The 17,560-nt window shown below is 39.8% G+C and overlaps 1 protein-coding gene across 1 annotated transcript in view; it reads left to right on the forward strand.

Annotated features, from left to right (window-relative positions):
* Positions 1-17,560, forward strand: part of MKLN1 (muskelin 1) — a 97,780-nt gene that overhangs the window by 67,290 nt on the left and 12,930 nt on the right. The window contains exons 10-15 of the mRNA XM_064703085.1: positions 1,058-1,270; positions 3,738-3,959; positions 5,452-5,581; positions 13,462-13,609; positions 14,631-14,745; positions 16,362-16,501. Coding sequence (XP_064559155.1) covers positions 1,058-1,270; positions 3,738-3,959; positions 5,452-5,581; positions 13,462-13,609; positions 14,631-14,745; positions 16,362-16,501 — 968 coding nt within the window. The remainder of the gene's footprint in view (positions 1-1,057; positions 1,271-3,737; positions 3,960-5,451; positions 5,582-13,461; positions 13,610-14,630; positions 14,746-16,361; positions 16,502-17,560) is intronic.

Raw genomic sequence — 17,560 nt, forward strand, 5'->3', positions numbered from 1 at the left:
AAACTGTCTGTTTTCTAAGGAATCTGACAAAAAAGGTTCAAATCAGAAGTTTGTTGTGACAAATGCATTAAGGTTTTTTGCTGGTGTCTTTCTAAAGGACAGAAGTTATGGGATATGCTCTTGTAATTAGTATGTATTTGATTACAAGCAGATTTTTTTGAATTCCCCAAGGATTTCTAGCTGGTACTAATACTTCATTTCCCTTAGTAACCTACCTGGAGCAATATTAAATCCATTATTCTCTTCATTTTGGGGTGAAACTGTTTTCTAAGGAATCTGACAAAAAAGGTTCAAATCATAAGTTTGTTGTGACAAGTGCATTAAGGTTTTTTGCTGGTGTATTTCTAAAAAGACAGAAGTTATGGGATGTGCTCTTGTAGTTAGTATATATTAATAATGTATTTGATTACAGATTTTCTTGAATTCCCCAAGGATTTCTAGGTGCTGCTAAGACTTATTTCCCCTTAGTGACCTACCTGAAGCAATATGAAATCCATTATTCTCTTCATTTTTGGGGTGAAACTGTCTGTTATCTAATGAATCTGACAAAACAGGTTCAAATCATATTTGTTGTGACAAATGCATTAAGGGTTTTGCTGATGTCTTTCTAAAGTTATAGGATGTGCTCTTGTAGTTAGTATGTATTAATCATGTATTTGATTACAAGCAGATTTTCTTGAATTCCCCAAGGATTTCTAGGTGCTGCTAAGACTTATTTTCCTTTAGCAATCTACCTGGAGCAATATTAAATCCATTACTCTCTTTATTTTTGTGGTGAAACTGTTTTCTAATGAATCTGACAGAAAGGTTTCAAATCGTAACTTTGTTGTGACAAACGCATTTAGATTTTTTGCTGGTGTCTTTCTAAAGGACAGAAGTTAGAGGATGTGCTCTTGTAGTTAGTTATATATTAATCATGTATTTGGTTACAAGCAGACTTTCCTGAATTCCCCAAGGATTTCTAGCTGCTGCTAATACTTATTTCCCCTTAGCAACCTACTTGAAGCAATATCAATTCCATAATTCTCTACATTTTTCTGGTCCTTTGCTTTCTCAGAGCGGTCCCAGTGCCAGATCCTGTCACAAGATGTGCATTGACATCCAGAGAAGGCAGATCTACACCCTGGGGAGGTACCTGGATTCCTCTGTGAGGAACAGCAAGTCCCTGAAGAGCGACTTCTACCGCTACGACATCGACACCAACACCTGGATGCTGCTGAGCGAGGACACGGCAGCAGATGGAGGCCCCAAGCTGGTGTTTGATCATCAGGTCAGCCACACTCATTTCATTCACCACATTGCTCTTCACAGATAAAAACAAGGCACAATTCGTCCCAAGAATATTTCTGGGTTTTACATTCTCTGAACCTCAGAGAAAGGAAAAACAATTCTTATCATTTGCTGTGTTTGTGTAAAATGAGAATGCAATATGGAGATTGGTTACCCAAAGGTGATGGTGCTTTGTTTTCTTGGCCTGTCAGGGCCAAGTGTGTAGCCCCACATTTCTCTTCACAGAGGAAAGCAAGGCACAATTCTTCCCAAGAATATTTCTGGGTTTCACATTCTCTGAACCTCAGAGAAAGGAAAAACAGTTCTTATCATTTGCTGTGCCTGTGTTTGTGCAAAAGTGGAATGCAATATGGAGATGGGTTACCCACAGTGATGGTGTTTTGTTTCCTTGGCCTGTCAGGGCCAGGGGTGTGTGTGTGTGTTGGGACTGTCACTGACAGTCATGAGATTCTGTGCAGTGTTGAGTGCTTGGCAGAATCAGTTTAAATGTAATGTAATACAATACAATATAATATAGACTAATATAGTATAATAAAGTAATTAATTAGCCTTCTGATAAGATGGAATCCTTCTCATAATTTCTCCCTGCCACAGGGCTCGTCCTGTTTCAATACACTCATCCTCCTGCTGCAGGTTCTCAGTGTTTAAAAGTCAGTTTTGATTGTAGTCTCTGATTTTGAGGTGCTGTAGCAGGTAACAGAGCAGGGATGAAGAGAGTGTGATCTGCACTCAATTAAATCCTAATAGCAATGCTGCTCAATGCCACTGGCTGCTGGTGTTCTAATCAAACCGAGTCAGAAGAATCATAAAAACCTTTGCAAACAAATGCATTTTATTAAGACATGTTTTATTAAAGCCCAAAGTACAGTTCATCTGGTTTTAATCAGTCTCCTTGAGCTGGGTTTGCAGATATGCCTTGCCTGGAGGGCCTTGGGGAGCAACTGTAAAGCTGTGTATGGTACCTTTGGAAGAATACTCCAAGCAAGCTGCTGGACTGAGGCCTGCACAGGAGCAGGATCCTTTCTAAATTGGTTACCTTTAAAAATTGTAGAATATGCTTTCTTTGTAGAGCTTAAAACACCTTAGAGGAATGACTACTAATCCTTTAAAAAGTCACATCTGTCCACATGTTCAAATTGAAAACTTCTTTACTTATGTCGTGTTCAGTGGCTTTTGTCTACTTGAAAAAGGTATTTTGTTCTCAATTGATTTTTTTTTTTTTTTTATGAAGCATTGCCAAGAAACAGCACATCAGGACTCATTTTTAAAGCAGCCCAAGATCAGCTTTTATTGGTACTGGCTGTTTTGTAACCAAAGCTGTTGTTTGCCAGCACAATGTGCCTTTCTGCTGACACCGAAAATTAAAGATACGCCATGTCTGCAGAACAAAAGCCAATCAGTCTTTCTGTTCTATTAATAACCAGTGCCAGTCTCCCAGGTGTTGGGGAGGAGGCACAAGGAAATTGTCAGTTGGCAGAGCTACTCTGGGTACCTTGCTTGCCTCTTGAAATGATTCCTTTTTCCCTGTTCTGTCTCTCAGGGATGAAGGGCCTCACTGACTTTGTCAGTCTGCAGCTCTCCCTCAGCACCTACTGCAATGGCAGTTTTTATTTAACCTTCAGAAATGTGCTGCACTAGAAGTGTTTTGTGTAGGCTTTGCTGAGTAGCATCTCTGTCTTACTGTAATCTTGTCTGTTGGTTTGTTTGGTTTTTTTTTTTTTTCCCTCTGGTATTTTGTAACCCTCTGCTTTGCACTTTGTCTGAAAACATCACCTGGAGTCAGGGGGTTTGGTTAATTTGTGCTGCAGTGCTTCTCATGGGTGCCATAACCTCAGTTTAGGTTTGGAGATTAAACAGGTTTGTGCTGCACTCCCATGAGGAATCTTTGGCTGGGTTAAGCCCCCACTTTGTGTTCCAGTAATGGGGTAACAGTAAATGTGGTGGAATCTCAGTAACAAATCACAGACTAATTTTTGCATCAGTTGATTGGTGGGCAGTGAATTAGCAGTGATTTTGAATTTTTCCCTTGCACAACCATTGCCAAAGGTGATACTCTGTTAACTCTGGCTATAAGGATGTAGCTTGAAAGATCCCCATGGATCTTTTCTGTGGAATCTATGGAAAAGAACCCTGTGAATCCTTGTGAAAGACTCTCAACTACTTTTCCCTGAAATCAGCAGGTTTTTTGGGTGATGAAGGATACATTTAGTCTTTTCTTTTGCATATTAAATGGCATGTAGAAATTAGACTTGTGTTTTAAATTTCTTTTATGAGATTAATACCTGACAACCATGAAGATGTGTGTCCTTTTCTGTTTGTTGGAGACTCAGATGTACAGAGCATTGTCTTAGCTTAGTAGGCATTGCTTGCAGAAGAGGAGTGTTTAATATTAGATCTCAAAGTGTTCAGGTCTTACCTGCTTAAAACTGCTTCCCTGCTTCTTGCAGATGTGCATGGATTCTGAAAAACACATGATCTACACCTTTGGGGGCCGAATCCTGACCTGCAATGGCAGTGTGGACGACAGCAGAGCCAGTGAGCCCCAGTTCAGTGGCTTGTTTGCTTTTGACTGCCAGTGCCAGACGTGGAAACTTCTGAGGGAGGATTCCTGCAACGCCGGACCCGAGGATATCCAGTCCCGGATAGGACACTGCATGTTGTTCCATTCTGTAAGTATCCACACCCTGCTTTGATTTATCATGTCTGACTTTAAGGAGAACATCTGGTTTTGGTTTTTCTTGCAAATTTTAAGCTCTTTAATCTCCTGAGTGATGTGTTGTCTCAGTTAATTCGATGCTTGCTGGCATTCTGATGCTGCTTTGGTAAGTGCAGGAGATGCTGATTCAAGTTTCGGAGCTTTCGTGACTCCAGCTGAATAAAATTTCAAGTAAAAATCAAGGCGAATTTTAAAGAGTTGATTTTAATATAATAATAGTAATTAAAACAAAGGATGTAGTTCATTTTGACCTAAAAATGTATTCTTTTGAATATCGAAGTGCAGTTTAGAAGCTTTTGTGTTACTGGAATGAGACTTAATGGGTTGCATTGAGTTGCACAGGCCTCAGAGCCTTTGGTGCTGGAGCATCCAGCTGCTCTTTGTAGTCCTGAGCAGCTGCAAACAGCTGTAAACAGCTGGGATTATGGAGACTTCATCCAGAGCCTCCTGGAGAAGCAGAAAGGTGGGGGAGAGGTGTATATAAGCATTTTATTCTATGTTGGGTATATGTTTCCAGTTGTGTTCATTAACCACATGTCTATTTAACAATACTAAGGAGAATTAAAATTAATGTTGTGACATTTAAATATTTACTGATACCATCAACTCAAACCCCACCAATTTGAAAAAATTGCTGATTTTCTTTTTCTTGCCCTTTCAAGTGAAAGATCAGAATTTTTACAGTGCATACTGGGCTTTCTGAACGTTTAATTTTATTTTTGTTTTGAATGGTTCTTTAAAATCTGATGGAAGAACATATTGCCCCACAAAATTCTACACAGGAACTTGAGGATCTTTCAAATAGGAGTCCGTGGTAAATGTAAGAATACTGGTTTCTGTAAGCACAGGTCATGGAAGTTTAAGCCCTTTTCTGTTTTTTCAACCATTTGAAAGAAAAATAATCTGCCTCTCACGGACTTTCCACTTGGCAGACTTGAAAGAAGCAATAAACCTGTTATTCTTGGCTTGCTCCTTGCCATTTGCCTGTACTGAATTTAGTAATGTGCTGATACTTGGATGGTTTCTCCTACAGTCTATCTTCTGTTCCTGTTGTGTTTTTAACAGTGATTTTATGATGGACTTTAGAGACAGGGCCTGGTAATTCTTTTATAATAACCCTGAAAGATGAGCTGCTGCTTTAATGTGCTGAAGTCAAAGCTGGATGAGGCAGGGCTGCATCAGTACAATGATGTTAAACTTAGAAGAGACATCTCTGTTCCTCTTTGATTCATTAATGGCTGCCCCTGGATGTGTTCCAGGCCAGGTTGGATGAGGCTCACAGCAACCTGGGACAGTGGAAGGAGATTTGAACTGAATGGGCTTTAATGTCCCTTCCAACCCAAACCTTTTATGACTCTGTGATAAATATTGCTGTTAGTGATCACAGTTGACCGACATACTGTCTTGAACTCATAAAGATTTTTCTTTCCCCCCTCCTTTTCCAGAAAAATCGCTGCTTGTATGTGTTTGGTGGCCAGAGATCAAAGACTTACTTGAACGACTTCTTCAGTTATGATGTGGACAGCGACCACGTGGACATTATCTCAGATGGCACAAAGAAAGATTCAGGGATGGGTAAGAGGATAACAACATAATCATTTCATTCCCTTGGTGCAAATGAGAAATATGAAATATTGTGAAAGGAGAAATATGGAGGTGAAAGGCCAGGTTCAACCTGTGGGATCAGGTTGGCATCCTTAACTAACCCTTCATACCCAGGTGAACTCCACTGTACAGGTTAAACTTCTGCCAGCTCTTCTGTTCTTTCTGTCATTTGACACTCTTCATCTTGAGCACAATACAAATAATTGATGCATGAAACCACACAGCACCTCAAAAGAAAAAAAATCACAAAAAAACAAACCAGCAAAATAAGAACTAAGAATACCTCTTTTGGAAACTCTAGAAAAAAAAATCTTTAAGACTGGAAAGGAGAAAGTAAATTGTTATTTTTCTGGTTTTCACTAAGTGTAAATTACCATAAGATAAAGATAATCTGCAGAAAGGCAGGTAGGGTGCTCAGAGGCAGAGAATTGGAGTAGAGGGACAGAAGTTATTTTCACCAGAAAGATGAGACCAAGCTGTTGTCCTGTTATATTTGTAATAAATATCAGAAAAGGGTGAATAAAAGGAAGAGGAGGGAGCAGGGCTTCAGTTCTGTGTGATTCATAGCACTAGAGCTACATATTCTGTGTGTAGTTCTGTATGACAGAAGTCTTTAAAAACACCCAGAAGGCCTGTAACATAACCATGAAGAACTGATTTCATGCCTTTTCTCCTCAAATGACAGACAAAAATGTTCCTTTCTTCCCGAAAAGCCTTTCTGCATGTATAAGCACGTCATTTTCCTGTTGCAAATACCCTGATCTTCATCCTGCCAGTCAGAATTTGAAATTTGAGTTGCACTGTGTACCACTGTGGGACAGAAGTTATGAGTATTTCTCATGTTTTCTATGTTCAGTCCCAGCCTTCTCTTCTTCCAGTTACTAAAAACTCCAAGAAGGTAATTAATCTTTAATTTAGGCTGCCCTCCTTCTTTTGATCAGGCTTAACTTTTAACAAGTAATTTTACTGAAATTGTGAAGTCAGTTATTGGTGGTGAGGAGTTATTGTTTGCTCATTAATTTAGTTATGCCAATAAGGGAGAAAAGTACCCAAACTGTAATTCTCTGGAGTCAGTTATTTACTCAAGTGTTTCCAAGAAAGAACCAGCTCATATTGTTGACAGTCTCCTTTATTCAGGTGCACGTTGCCTGATGCTCTGTACACACCCACGCTCCCTTTGTTGTCCTCAGAGCTTTTAAAGAATAGATTTTCTTTTCTCCAGGAAATTTGTAACATTCTGCATTTTGATCTTTTCAAGTTACATATCTTCATAGCCTGAATTTGGAAATATGTGGCTTTAAGCCCACACCTTTGTCTACTTTAGATTTAAAGATAGTGAGTTTGTCAGGACACTGAGCTCTGCTTTTCATACATGAACTTCAGTGTTCAGTAAAGTAAATGAGAAATGAAGTAAATTTTTAGCCCTTCTCCCCATTCCCACAGGCCCTGAAGTGATGAATAGAAGATTTTGTATTTTTTTTAAATGAGAAAATGACTCACTGGAAATAATTCACAAGTAGATTTTTTTGGTTTACTGTTCTCCTGTGTGTGGAAAGTAAACAAAGAGATTTGAACGTTTCCATTGCTTTTGAAAGAAAACACTGAGTTAATTTGCATTTTAACAGGAAGAGAACAAAATGCTCATTACATTCAGACAGCAAATGTTGACAGCACTATTTTCACCCCAAAAAAGCAAGTCTTTATTGTGCTCTTGTTAGGTGGTGATACACCATTTTGATCTGCCTGAACAAAGTGATTGCCTGCCTGGTCGCTGTGAAGTTTTAAGCTGCTCAGTGTGATGAGTCAAGCTGAGGATGCCTGACCTAGATGTTCCTATAAAGTCCCATGATTACATTTTGTTCCTGGCTCGCATGTGGCATTCAGTTCTATTCTTAGTTGAGCTATTTTGATTTTTAGCCTTTCTAAAAGAACTTAATTGTGCATTTGTTTAAATATCTCGTGGAGTAGGGAATTTTTTAAAAAAAGCAGTGAAATAGATAATAAGGATTATCAGTAAGACAGAGTTGTTGCAATGCTATAAAACCATGGTAATGATATGTTGGTTTTGCTGCTTTCATCTTCTGAGATATTTGTGCTGTTCAGCGTTTCTTTGATTTTGTTTGTGCCTCTGATGTTGATCCTATGACCAGCTCCTTGGATGGCTGATGTGTTTGGGAATGATGGGTGATAAGTATCATTTAAATGTTCTTAATTTGAAGTAAAATACGTAATTCTAACAAATTTAGACATGCACCTGTGGTGATGTCTTGTATGTGAAGGAAGACAACAGAGGTGCAAATTAGAGGTGTTTTAGTACCATTGAATAGAGAGCGTTTGGAGGAGAGACAGAAATGTTTGTGTTGATGGACACACTTTTAGAGCAGTTTTATATTTTAATTGCTTTAAAAAGCACATAAACAACACTCAACAGCATAACCCCCCCAGCAAACAAAAATGGTGTATATCCGAAATGTACAGGTGGTCTGGAGATGCCACCAGTCCCAGGTGTCCCTAAAGGCTGGACTGGGAGCTTTCCTGAGTGCCTTAGTCCCATGCCTGATTGTGGACAGTCATTTCAGCTCTGAGGGAGCTCATGGTAACGTTTGTGGTTGAGGTTTCTGTGATAATCCCCTCTGGCCCTGGCTCAGGTGGTGTCAGAGCTCCTGCTCAGAGGGAGAATTCCTTCTGCAAGAGGATGTGCAGAGCATCTTCTATCCCTTGGCATCGAGTAACTTCTAAAAGTCAAATGTGAGCAAGCCTTAAAAGTTCTTGTGGCTCATTGTAGTGGTGAAGAGGCTCTTAAGGGTAGCCTACACATTTTAAAGCTAAGCCTAGTTTTTAAGCTCCCAGGGCTCTTTTGGGCAGGTGCTCACTTCACATAGACCACTGTGCACCTGATGGATGGGGAATTTCATGGTTAAGTACCACGGACAGAGGCGACACAGCCCAGCCCAGGAAACAAGGCAAAGTGAGAAAAATATTAATCAAAATAGATAGTGGAGCTGGCTCAGCATGGCTGGGATCCAGCCCAGACAGGCAGCCTCAGGGTGTCATTGTCATCACCTCTTAGTGACACCTGGCATGTTGTGCCTGTGTTCAGGTGAGGTTTGTGGCCAGCACGTCCCCTGCCATGGAAGCATTTTGTTTTGTGCTTTTCATCCTGTGAGGTGCTTCTCAGAACTAATCCCCAAATCTTTTCTCTACCTGTGAAGGTGAGGAGGGGCAGAGGCAGTCACCAGATCCTAGAGATGCCTTGCAGAGCTGCCATAGCTCAGAATTCCATTCAGATTGACTGATTGTTTTTTTCCAAAATCTCAGAGACATCCCAGCATTGGACATTGGATTGTTGCTTTGTCAACATGACAACCAAACTGTTCAGATGGTCTCCTTAGCTGCTTCTTGGCAGACTGCCAGATGCAGTCTCATCAGGAAAAATCCAAGAGGATAATCATTATCTTGCTGTGTCAACAGCTGGCCTGGTGCTATCACTCACCACGACTTGCTCCATTAAAGTCTGGCGGAGGTGCTGCTTCCACTTTATAGGAACTACAAGGAGTAGCTTGGAATAATTTGCACCTACCACTTATTAAAAATTAATCCACTGGGAGGTGCCAGGTTCTGGTGAGCAGCAGAATCCATGTGATGAAGTTTTCTCCCAATTTTGTGATCACGAGGCAGCACAAGGAGGGAGGATTCTTGTGAATCGCTTGCAGTGGGACTGGCAGTCACATGTTCTGAGGGTTTCATAACTCAGGTGGCACTAAAACCCTGTCACTGCACTTGCTTCCCTTATTTATCCTTCATAAATCCTTCAGGCATGGTTTGTAGACTATAAATTTATAGAATTTATATATATATCTGTCCTTTATATTATAGATATCCTTTGCCATTGGTTTGTTTCAAAGCGTGTAGAAAGATTTGCTGTAGTATCCCCTCAAATGTAAGAGATGAGATTTAATTTCCAAAATGCTGTCCAGTACTATGAGAACCACATCTGTGTAACCATGAACTTGACTTTAGGGTGCCCAGAGAAGCTGTGGCTGCCCCTGAATCCCTGGAAATGTCCAAGGCCAGGTTGGATGGGAATTGGAGCAGCCTGGAGTAGTGGAAGGTGTCCCTGCCTGTGGTAGGGGGTGGGACTGGATGATCTTTAAGATCCCTTCCAACCCAAACCACCCTATAATTCCATGAATTTAAATTTCCTGCTTTGCAAGCTCTGTCTCTGTGCTAAAGCTGTTTTCTTGCTTCGATACTGGCAGCAGCCAAGGTTGTGCTTGAACAACTGTAGCTGTTTGCACGCACCAGCCAAAAAATATTCAGCTGGCTGAGATGATCACTGTGATCCCATAAACTCCTGTAAGCAGGGACTGTGGCAGAGGGAACCTGGCTGTTCCATGATTAGGTGTCACTTCCAGAGAAAAGCTTTTCCTCTGTGTTGTATTTAAATGGAAATTGCACTGTACAGAGCTGCACAGCATCTCCTCAGAGCTTGCTCAGGAGTTATTGCTTGCTTTTGGAACTGGCTGCAAACTCCAGGCCTCTGTGGCTGAATATTGTTTTTAAATATTGAGGCCACAAGCTTTTAATTTTTACTGTGTAAAAATGAATGAAAATACTAAGTTCCTGGGCAAGGATTCAGACCTCTTATTTTCAAGTAGTTACTGCCTTTCTACCATAGGCTGGTTAATGAGATTAAGGGGGAAGAAAACATTCAGTAGCACAGGAAAAGCATTCACTATCTTCTAGACTTTTTAGGGTTGTATGGTGTTCAGTGATTTCTCTCTACAGCTTTTCCTCTTCAATCAGTGATGTATTGTCATAGGAGCCAAGTTAATACCACGTAGCCACAGGCCAATGTTAAAACACCCAGGGCTGAGTCCTCAGTCACTGCTTTGTCCCTGGAGCTGGCTGCCCAAGGGGTGCCCTGAAAGGTGTGGAATAGGTGGGGGTTTGCTCCAAAGCTGATTTTACATCTCTGTGAAGAAGCACAAGTGAGAGAACTTGCATGGAGCCTTTCTTACCACTTCATTCACCCCTTGGATCTAATTCATTGCAGATAACAGATCTGCAAGTGCTCTGCTTCTCACCCCTTGTTATTTGACTTTTTTCTCCCAAGTCCTAAAATTTAACAAGATATGTCCTAAGCAATCAGTTATTGTCACTGTTATAGACCCATGTTTACAGGTTCAAATCAATTAGATTTCCTTCCCAGTGTACATTTAGTTACCTAAATGTCACAAGAATTTTTCCGATGTTTCCAGCCCGTGTCCCTCTCTCATACTCCAACCATTCTCCTTTGAATTCTGTCCAACATTTCCTGCCAGTCTGCTGCACTTGCAGATGATGAACCTCTCTTACCCCCTAGTGGAAGTATTTCAGTCCTGAGGTTTTTATGGAGCCCTTTTGCTCTGGCAAGGATCAGACTTCCTTGGAAAACATCTTTTTGACATTTCTGTTGGGTTTAAAGCATCACAGCTTTTCCTGCCCACTGTGTAGTATCTTGTCTTACTGTCTATTTATTTTCAGGGACTTGTTTATCAAATTTGTGTTATGGGGCTTTTTTAAGCCTTTGGACACTGCATCCAACTTTCTCATTTTGTCCTCCTCTGCAAAAGACCAGATGTCAACTCTTTCTTGCCTAAGGCACTACTTAAATACAGTTTCTACCCAGTTGCTTAGATAGGTCACAGAGTTTATGTAAGTTACTCCTTGTCTCCGGCCCTTAGTAAATGTGGGGATTTATATTTCTGATACTTCTCTAGGCATTCTGCATTTCAAACAGTCACAAGAAGAGATTGATTTACAGCTGAGGGAAGCCTGAAATTACTTGACTTGAATCTTGGTTTGATTGCAGTTGCTGCAGATGAATTCTGTTCTTAATATCAAGAGGAAAAAACCACCAGCGCTGAACTTTGGCAGCTTTTCCCTCCTTCATTATTTAAATAATAATTTCAGCTTCGGGAAATCGAGCAGAAACGAGATACAAAATTAATTTATTTAACAACATTTCAGGAGGAGGGATGGGACTTCCATAGACAAGTTTCAGATGCTTTGAGTATCAATGGTAAGAGAGCAGCTATGTTCCTCATGATTATAATAATTTTCATTTCAATGAGGTATTAGTGCTCTGAAGATTTGCACAGGGTTTTTTCTTATTTGTAATATTCCCAGCTTGGTCTCAAATGTTCAAAGCAGCAGATAGGGTTGCAAAGACATTTTCCATGTGCATTAGCATTGCTGATCAAATTTAGATGGCTCTCCTGCCAGAAATGTCTCAAGCAGGCCTTGAATTTAATCCTTTTGGGTCAGCAACTTAGTCCCTGGCTATGCAAGCAAACATATTGCAGGATATTTTTCAAAAATTAGCAATTTTTAGTCATCTTTCTGTTCTCAATTTCCTTATGGGATGACTTTCACAGTCGTCATTTGTATTATTTAAAAACTAAGTTCTTTGTGGTTTGCAGATAAAACAAGGTGTGTAGTCATTGTTGTGTCAGTGTTATTTCCTTTTTTTTTTCTCTTTTCTACCACTCATTTTGCTTATAAACTCGATTCATTTTCCTTTAAAACTTTGTGGCAAAATTGGAGGCCAAACTAGACAGTTTTATGCTGATGAGGGCTCCAAAGCCTCTTCCTCCTGTAAAATCAAAAGGAAGGATTTTGTCAAAGGAAGTTTGAGAATGAGTTATGCAAATATATTCAAGTTTCTATTTAAATTTACATGGGAATTAAGCATTTAAATTTTTTTAAAGAAATGCTTAGGTTTTATGGTGCTGCTAACTTCTTCAGTAGGGGCTAAAATTGTAGAAAACCAAATTCTACTCAGAATTTTTTAATTCCTTTATTGCTTTCCTGGCCTAACAAATGAAAAGAGTGAAGTGTGAGAATGAAACCAGTTACAGAATGGGTTTCCAAAATACCATTTTGTGTATTCCCCAACGGCAATATTAAATATTTTATTAACATAGGGCTCTTTTTCTAGGCCATGGGGGCAGTTCAGTTAATTGCAAGGAAGAATTTGCAAAATACAAGAGTTCTGAGAATTTTTCATGCCAAAATCTTGACCAAAGGCCAGGAACCTTTACCAGCCTTTGTAAACTGACCCAGAAAGAGAAAGGGGACAAACAGGATCTGTAAACAAAGATCACGTGCCCTTCACAAATACATTTTGGAAGGATGGTTGCCTAGGGAAGCAGGAAATGGGGAATTACACAACAAACAAAAAGGACTGCCAAACAAATTTGCTGACCTTTTTTTCTGGGGAATTATGGTGAAAACTACTGGAATCCGTAGGATTTCACCATATTTCCAAATCTGAAGGTGGGACAGAAGAATAGTTTGGTAATTACGCCACAACTCTTCAGAAAATACAAAAAGCTTCTTTGATATGTTTGTTCTGCAGGGTTATGAGTATAGAATTGAGAGGTCATCTTGAATTTTTTGGAGTTTCCCAGCTTTTGCAATTAAGCTTTCTGGAATCAATGCTTCCTTTTACAGATGAGATAATAACAAAATCACTCCATTCATGTTTGTAAGGGTCATCTGGTCATTCAGCTCTATATTAGGCAGCCAATCCTCATTTCTGAGCTGGTCATCTCCCAAATGGCTCTGTCCATATCTTTTCCTAGGAAACAGCAGCTCTCAGAATGGTTTGTTTTTTCTTCCAAGAGTCAGAGATAGGAAGAGAAGAAAAGAATTTTCATTGGACTTGGCTTTAACAGGGAAGAAGTTGGGCTCTGCATGGTGATCTGCTGAATTGCAGGGGAAAGGAAACTCATTTGCCTGATGTTTGGATCCCTTCTGCATCCTCCCTTGTTTCCAAAGTGTAATTTTTATTTTTCTTTTCTCAGTTCCAATGACAGGATTCACTCAAAGGGCCACCATTGATCCTGAACTGAATGAAATCCACGTCTTGTCAGGGCTCAGTAAAGACAAGGAGAAGCGGGAAGAGAACGTGAGGAATTCCTTCTGGATTTATGACATTGTGAGGAACAGCTGGTGAGTCCTGACTTCCACACTGACTTTATTTAGAAAGCAATCCTGTCTCTGTAAGGCAGCTCTGTAACCTCTGATAACCATGGAATTGTTGAAAGTTGTGAAAGACAGCTGAGTTCCCTTTAGGCACCTCTTTTTCCCATTGTCTTTAGAGGTAATAATGGCAATAATCCAAATGAGAGAGGGAAATCATGTGAACATCTCTATTGGAGCCAGGTGGAGGGGATGAGGGGAAGTGAGCAGTTCAAAAAGGCTTTTCCTGCAGGAAGGGTTCAAGGCCAGGATTCAGATCCAGTGCAGCAAATTCAGACCAGTGTAAGTTGTTAATAGCAGTGTACATGGCTCTGGTTCTTAGAAACTGAGGAAACTGGTGCAAGTGAATGGTGATGGAGAAGTCTCTGTGCCAAAAGGGATATTCTGAGAAAATATCTCCTGGTTTTGTACTTAGTAGCTCCTTGCCACTGTTCCTTTCCAGAGGAACTGGCAGAGATTTTGTGCTCAAGGCCTCTTCTCAAGTGGGGTCAACCACTTCAAAGGTGTGAGTGTTGTTTTTTAAAAGTGAGTTCTCAGTTATAACTTAAGCCTGCTTGGAAATCACTGACTGAAATACCACCTCTGCCATAATATGTGGTCTAAAGCTCTGCTGGGTCCAAGATGTTTTCTTCCATAATAAAAAAATACTTAATGCTGGCAGTTTTGTAGGCAAATAATGTAACATCTGAAGAGCTCCCCAAAGCTTATGAAAAATAATTTTCTAGAATTTTTTCCTGTTTGGCTTGTGCTTGAGGACTGTTTTCAGCCAAAAAGACCTCTGATTACTGGCTGGGTTCTTTGTCCCAGGGATGGAATGGAATGGGGATGGGATGGAGTGGAATGGGATGGAATGGAATGGGATAATAGAGGACAACATTAAGAGAAGTAAGAAAATCTTTGGTGTTTTACATAATTTGTACCTTCCAGCCTTTCAGCAACTTTTGTGCTTTCTGTAGGTACAACTAATAATTCTTTACTGCTTTAATTTCAGGTCTTGTGTCTATAAGAATGACCAAGCAGCAAAAGAGAATCCAGGTAAAAGCCTTCAGGAAGAGGAGCCCTGCCCAAGGTTTGCCCATCAGCTGGTGTATGATGAGTTGCACAAGGTAAAAAGTGATTTTTATTTTTTTTAAGACTTTTTGTTCTGAAAATGTAGCGATTTCCTTAAAGATGGTACAATAAATATCCTTTTTGAATGTTTGGATTAATATGGTGAATAACTCTCACTTCTCATGTTTTGAAATAAGGTGCTGAAGTACTTTTAATGTCAATATGAAGTAAACATGAGATCTGTTCTCACACTTCAGAACACACAAAGCTTCATTCATTATCCTCAGGGATTTAATCTCATCTGTTGGTGAATAAATGAGAACAGATAGTTACCAAAATTTCTAGGAAAAGATGTGTTTGAGTGAACTAATCACAGCTAAGACTGCTCTGAAGCAGAGGTGCCTGACTTTACCCTGCATGTCAGAAGGAACTGTCATTCTCTAGCACTGTCAGACTCCAATGGACACATTCATACTTAAATGGACTTAAAACTTGGTTTAGTGTATAGGACAGCTCAGTAAACTTAAAGCTTTGTACATATTAACCAGTAAAGCACAAACCCACAGATTAGGTTCATAAACTCATGAATTTAAATTACTGTGACACGTCTACTGCTCCTTTCATGGATTTTTCTAAAAATTCTCCCTAGTCTGAAGCAGTCTGAGTTAAAGAAAAACATATTGTAGTCTTGCATTCTGCGGGGTGTTAATCAAATTTGGGAAACCCAGCTAGCCCAAAACTTGGGGGGATTTTAAGGAGGATTGGGTGCAGATTCTGTATGGGGAAATTGCATTGCTTGTTGTCTTCACTGTAATGATACAGTAAATATGTAAATACTGTTCTGCTTTTACTTGTAAGTATAAGGCACCATGAGAGAGTAGTATTTTCTGAGTTACTCTGAAGGTTGCTAAATCATCCCAGTTGCCCAGCTTTATCTGAGGAGCTGTTTGATGTGCTTGTTTTGAAGAGTCTTATTTTTAGAAACCTCTGTTCCAATGACCTTTCTAAACTCCTCTGATATAAATAAGGAGAGCCTTCAGCAGTGGGATGCAGAATACATTGTTTTGAGTGATTATTTTTAAAGCCATGGGGAAAGGTAGGCTGGTGGACTTGTTAAACTTCACTATTTGAAGGTCCTTTGTAGCATGTTTAATATCAACAGTTCAGAGTCTGAAATTACCACACGATGGGAAGAAAAATGTAGCAAAGAAATAAACAGTTCTTTTGTGACATTTCCACTCTTCTGGAAGTTTGCCTTTCTCTGAGTCTAGATTGTGCTGGACTGGGCTTGCTCTCACTTTACTTTGGATGTCTTCAGGACTTCCAGCTCACTTTGTCAGTTCTTAAGGATTTATCATTTTTATAGCTTTTTCCTAAAGAAAGAATATGCATGAATTTTGTATGTTCATTTATAAATATCACAGGTATCTGCTAAAGAGATGTTGTAAGAGTACAACTCTTTTATTATCTTAAAATGTAAATTGTTCAGGAGAACTTATTTCATCTCCAAGTGGACAAAGTGAGGCTGATAGTAAGATGGAGCAACTTGTCTAAAAGGCAGAGTTTATCCCACCAGAATAAAGCTCTGCAAAGCTGCTGACACAGTAAATTGTCTTTGTTCAGTAGATTTACACAAACAATCAATTTTTTGATCTGCCTCTCATTTCCTTAGGTTCATTACTTATTTGGAGGGAATCCTGGTAAATCCTGCTCTCCAAAGATGAGATTAGATGATTTCTGGTCTCTGAAGCTCTGTCGACCTTCAAAGGAATATCTGCTAAGACACTGCAAATACCTCATCAGAAAGCACAGGTATGGAAGCAAAGGTGGTTTGCAATTTCCTTTTCCATATGTCTGGGTTTTTTTCAAGTTGCTAAGACTCAAATCTCTCATAAACCATCTTGTGAAATATCATTTTGTTGGTTATATGAAACTAGATGATCTTCAAGGTCCCTTCTAAACCTTCTGCACATTTTTTGATTATTTTTTAAAATTATTTTAATAAAAAGCAGTGAACCAGAGCTAAACTACAAAATTAACTTGATTCATTTTGCCCATGCTATCCTAAAAGTAGAAAAATCTGATTATTGTGTGGGGAGTCATGGGGAATTTTTAGATTCCCTTTTCACTGGGCTGCTCATCAACATGTGTTTTGGTGCTGTCACCTCCCAAGGAAATGGAGTATGTTTTGGAAACACTGCTTGGAGATAGTAACAGCCTGCAAGGATGCTAATGAAGTCTGGGGGCTGGATGCCTTTGCACATCTGAGACTCAACCGTGGTGAGGTCATCAGAGTTTCTCATTCAGAAACTCCTGAAAGAGCTCACTTAGGCAGAATTCAGCTACACTGCAGTGCTTCTTGCACTCTGGATGCTTCAGAGCTGCCTTATATTTGCTATTAAGGGCAACAGCTTTTCAAAATCAAGCTTATGGTGTTGCCTTAGTCAAGAAATTGCAGCAGTGAGAGAGCCTTTCAGGACCCAGCAAATCATTTGAAAGCAGTAAATAGCTCTCCCTGCATTCTGGGGGAGAATACTTTGTTATCAGGCTCTGCCAAGAGTTAGAAGGTCAGGTTAAAATACCTGATGGTATTTTATTTCTGAGGCAGCAAGCAAATTGCTGTACTCAACTCCCAGCCACTGTGGCTGGGTGAGACACTGAGATTAGGCACACAGTAGATGTGAATACCTACAAGAATGAATAAAGGCCTTGCCCAGTTATCTGGGAGGTTTATTAAACCCAGATGTGATGGTATGGAAATGCAGCTCTGAATTATTTGTTTCTACTTGCTTAAATTGCACTTGAAGGAAATGTTGCTGTGTGTTACCTGGCAGAAGTTTGGGGTTTATCCACCACGCTCCCATTTTTGGG

Source organism: Zonotrichia leucophrys, chromosome 1A (assembly GCF_028769735.1).
Source record: "Zonotrichia leucophrys gambelii isolate GWCS_2022_RI chromosome 1A, RI_Zleu_2.0, whole genome shotgun sequence".
NCBI lineage: Eukaryota > Metazoa > Chordata > Aves > Passeriformes > Passerellidae > Zonotrichia > Zonotrichia leucophrys.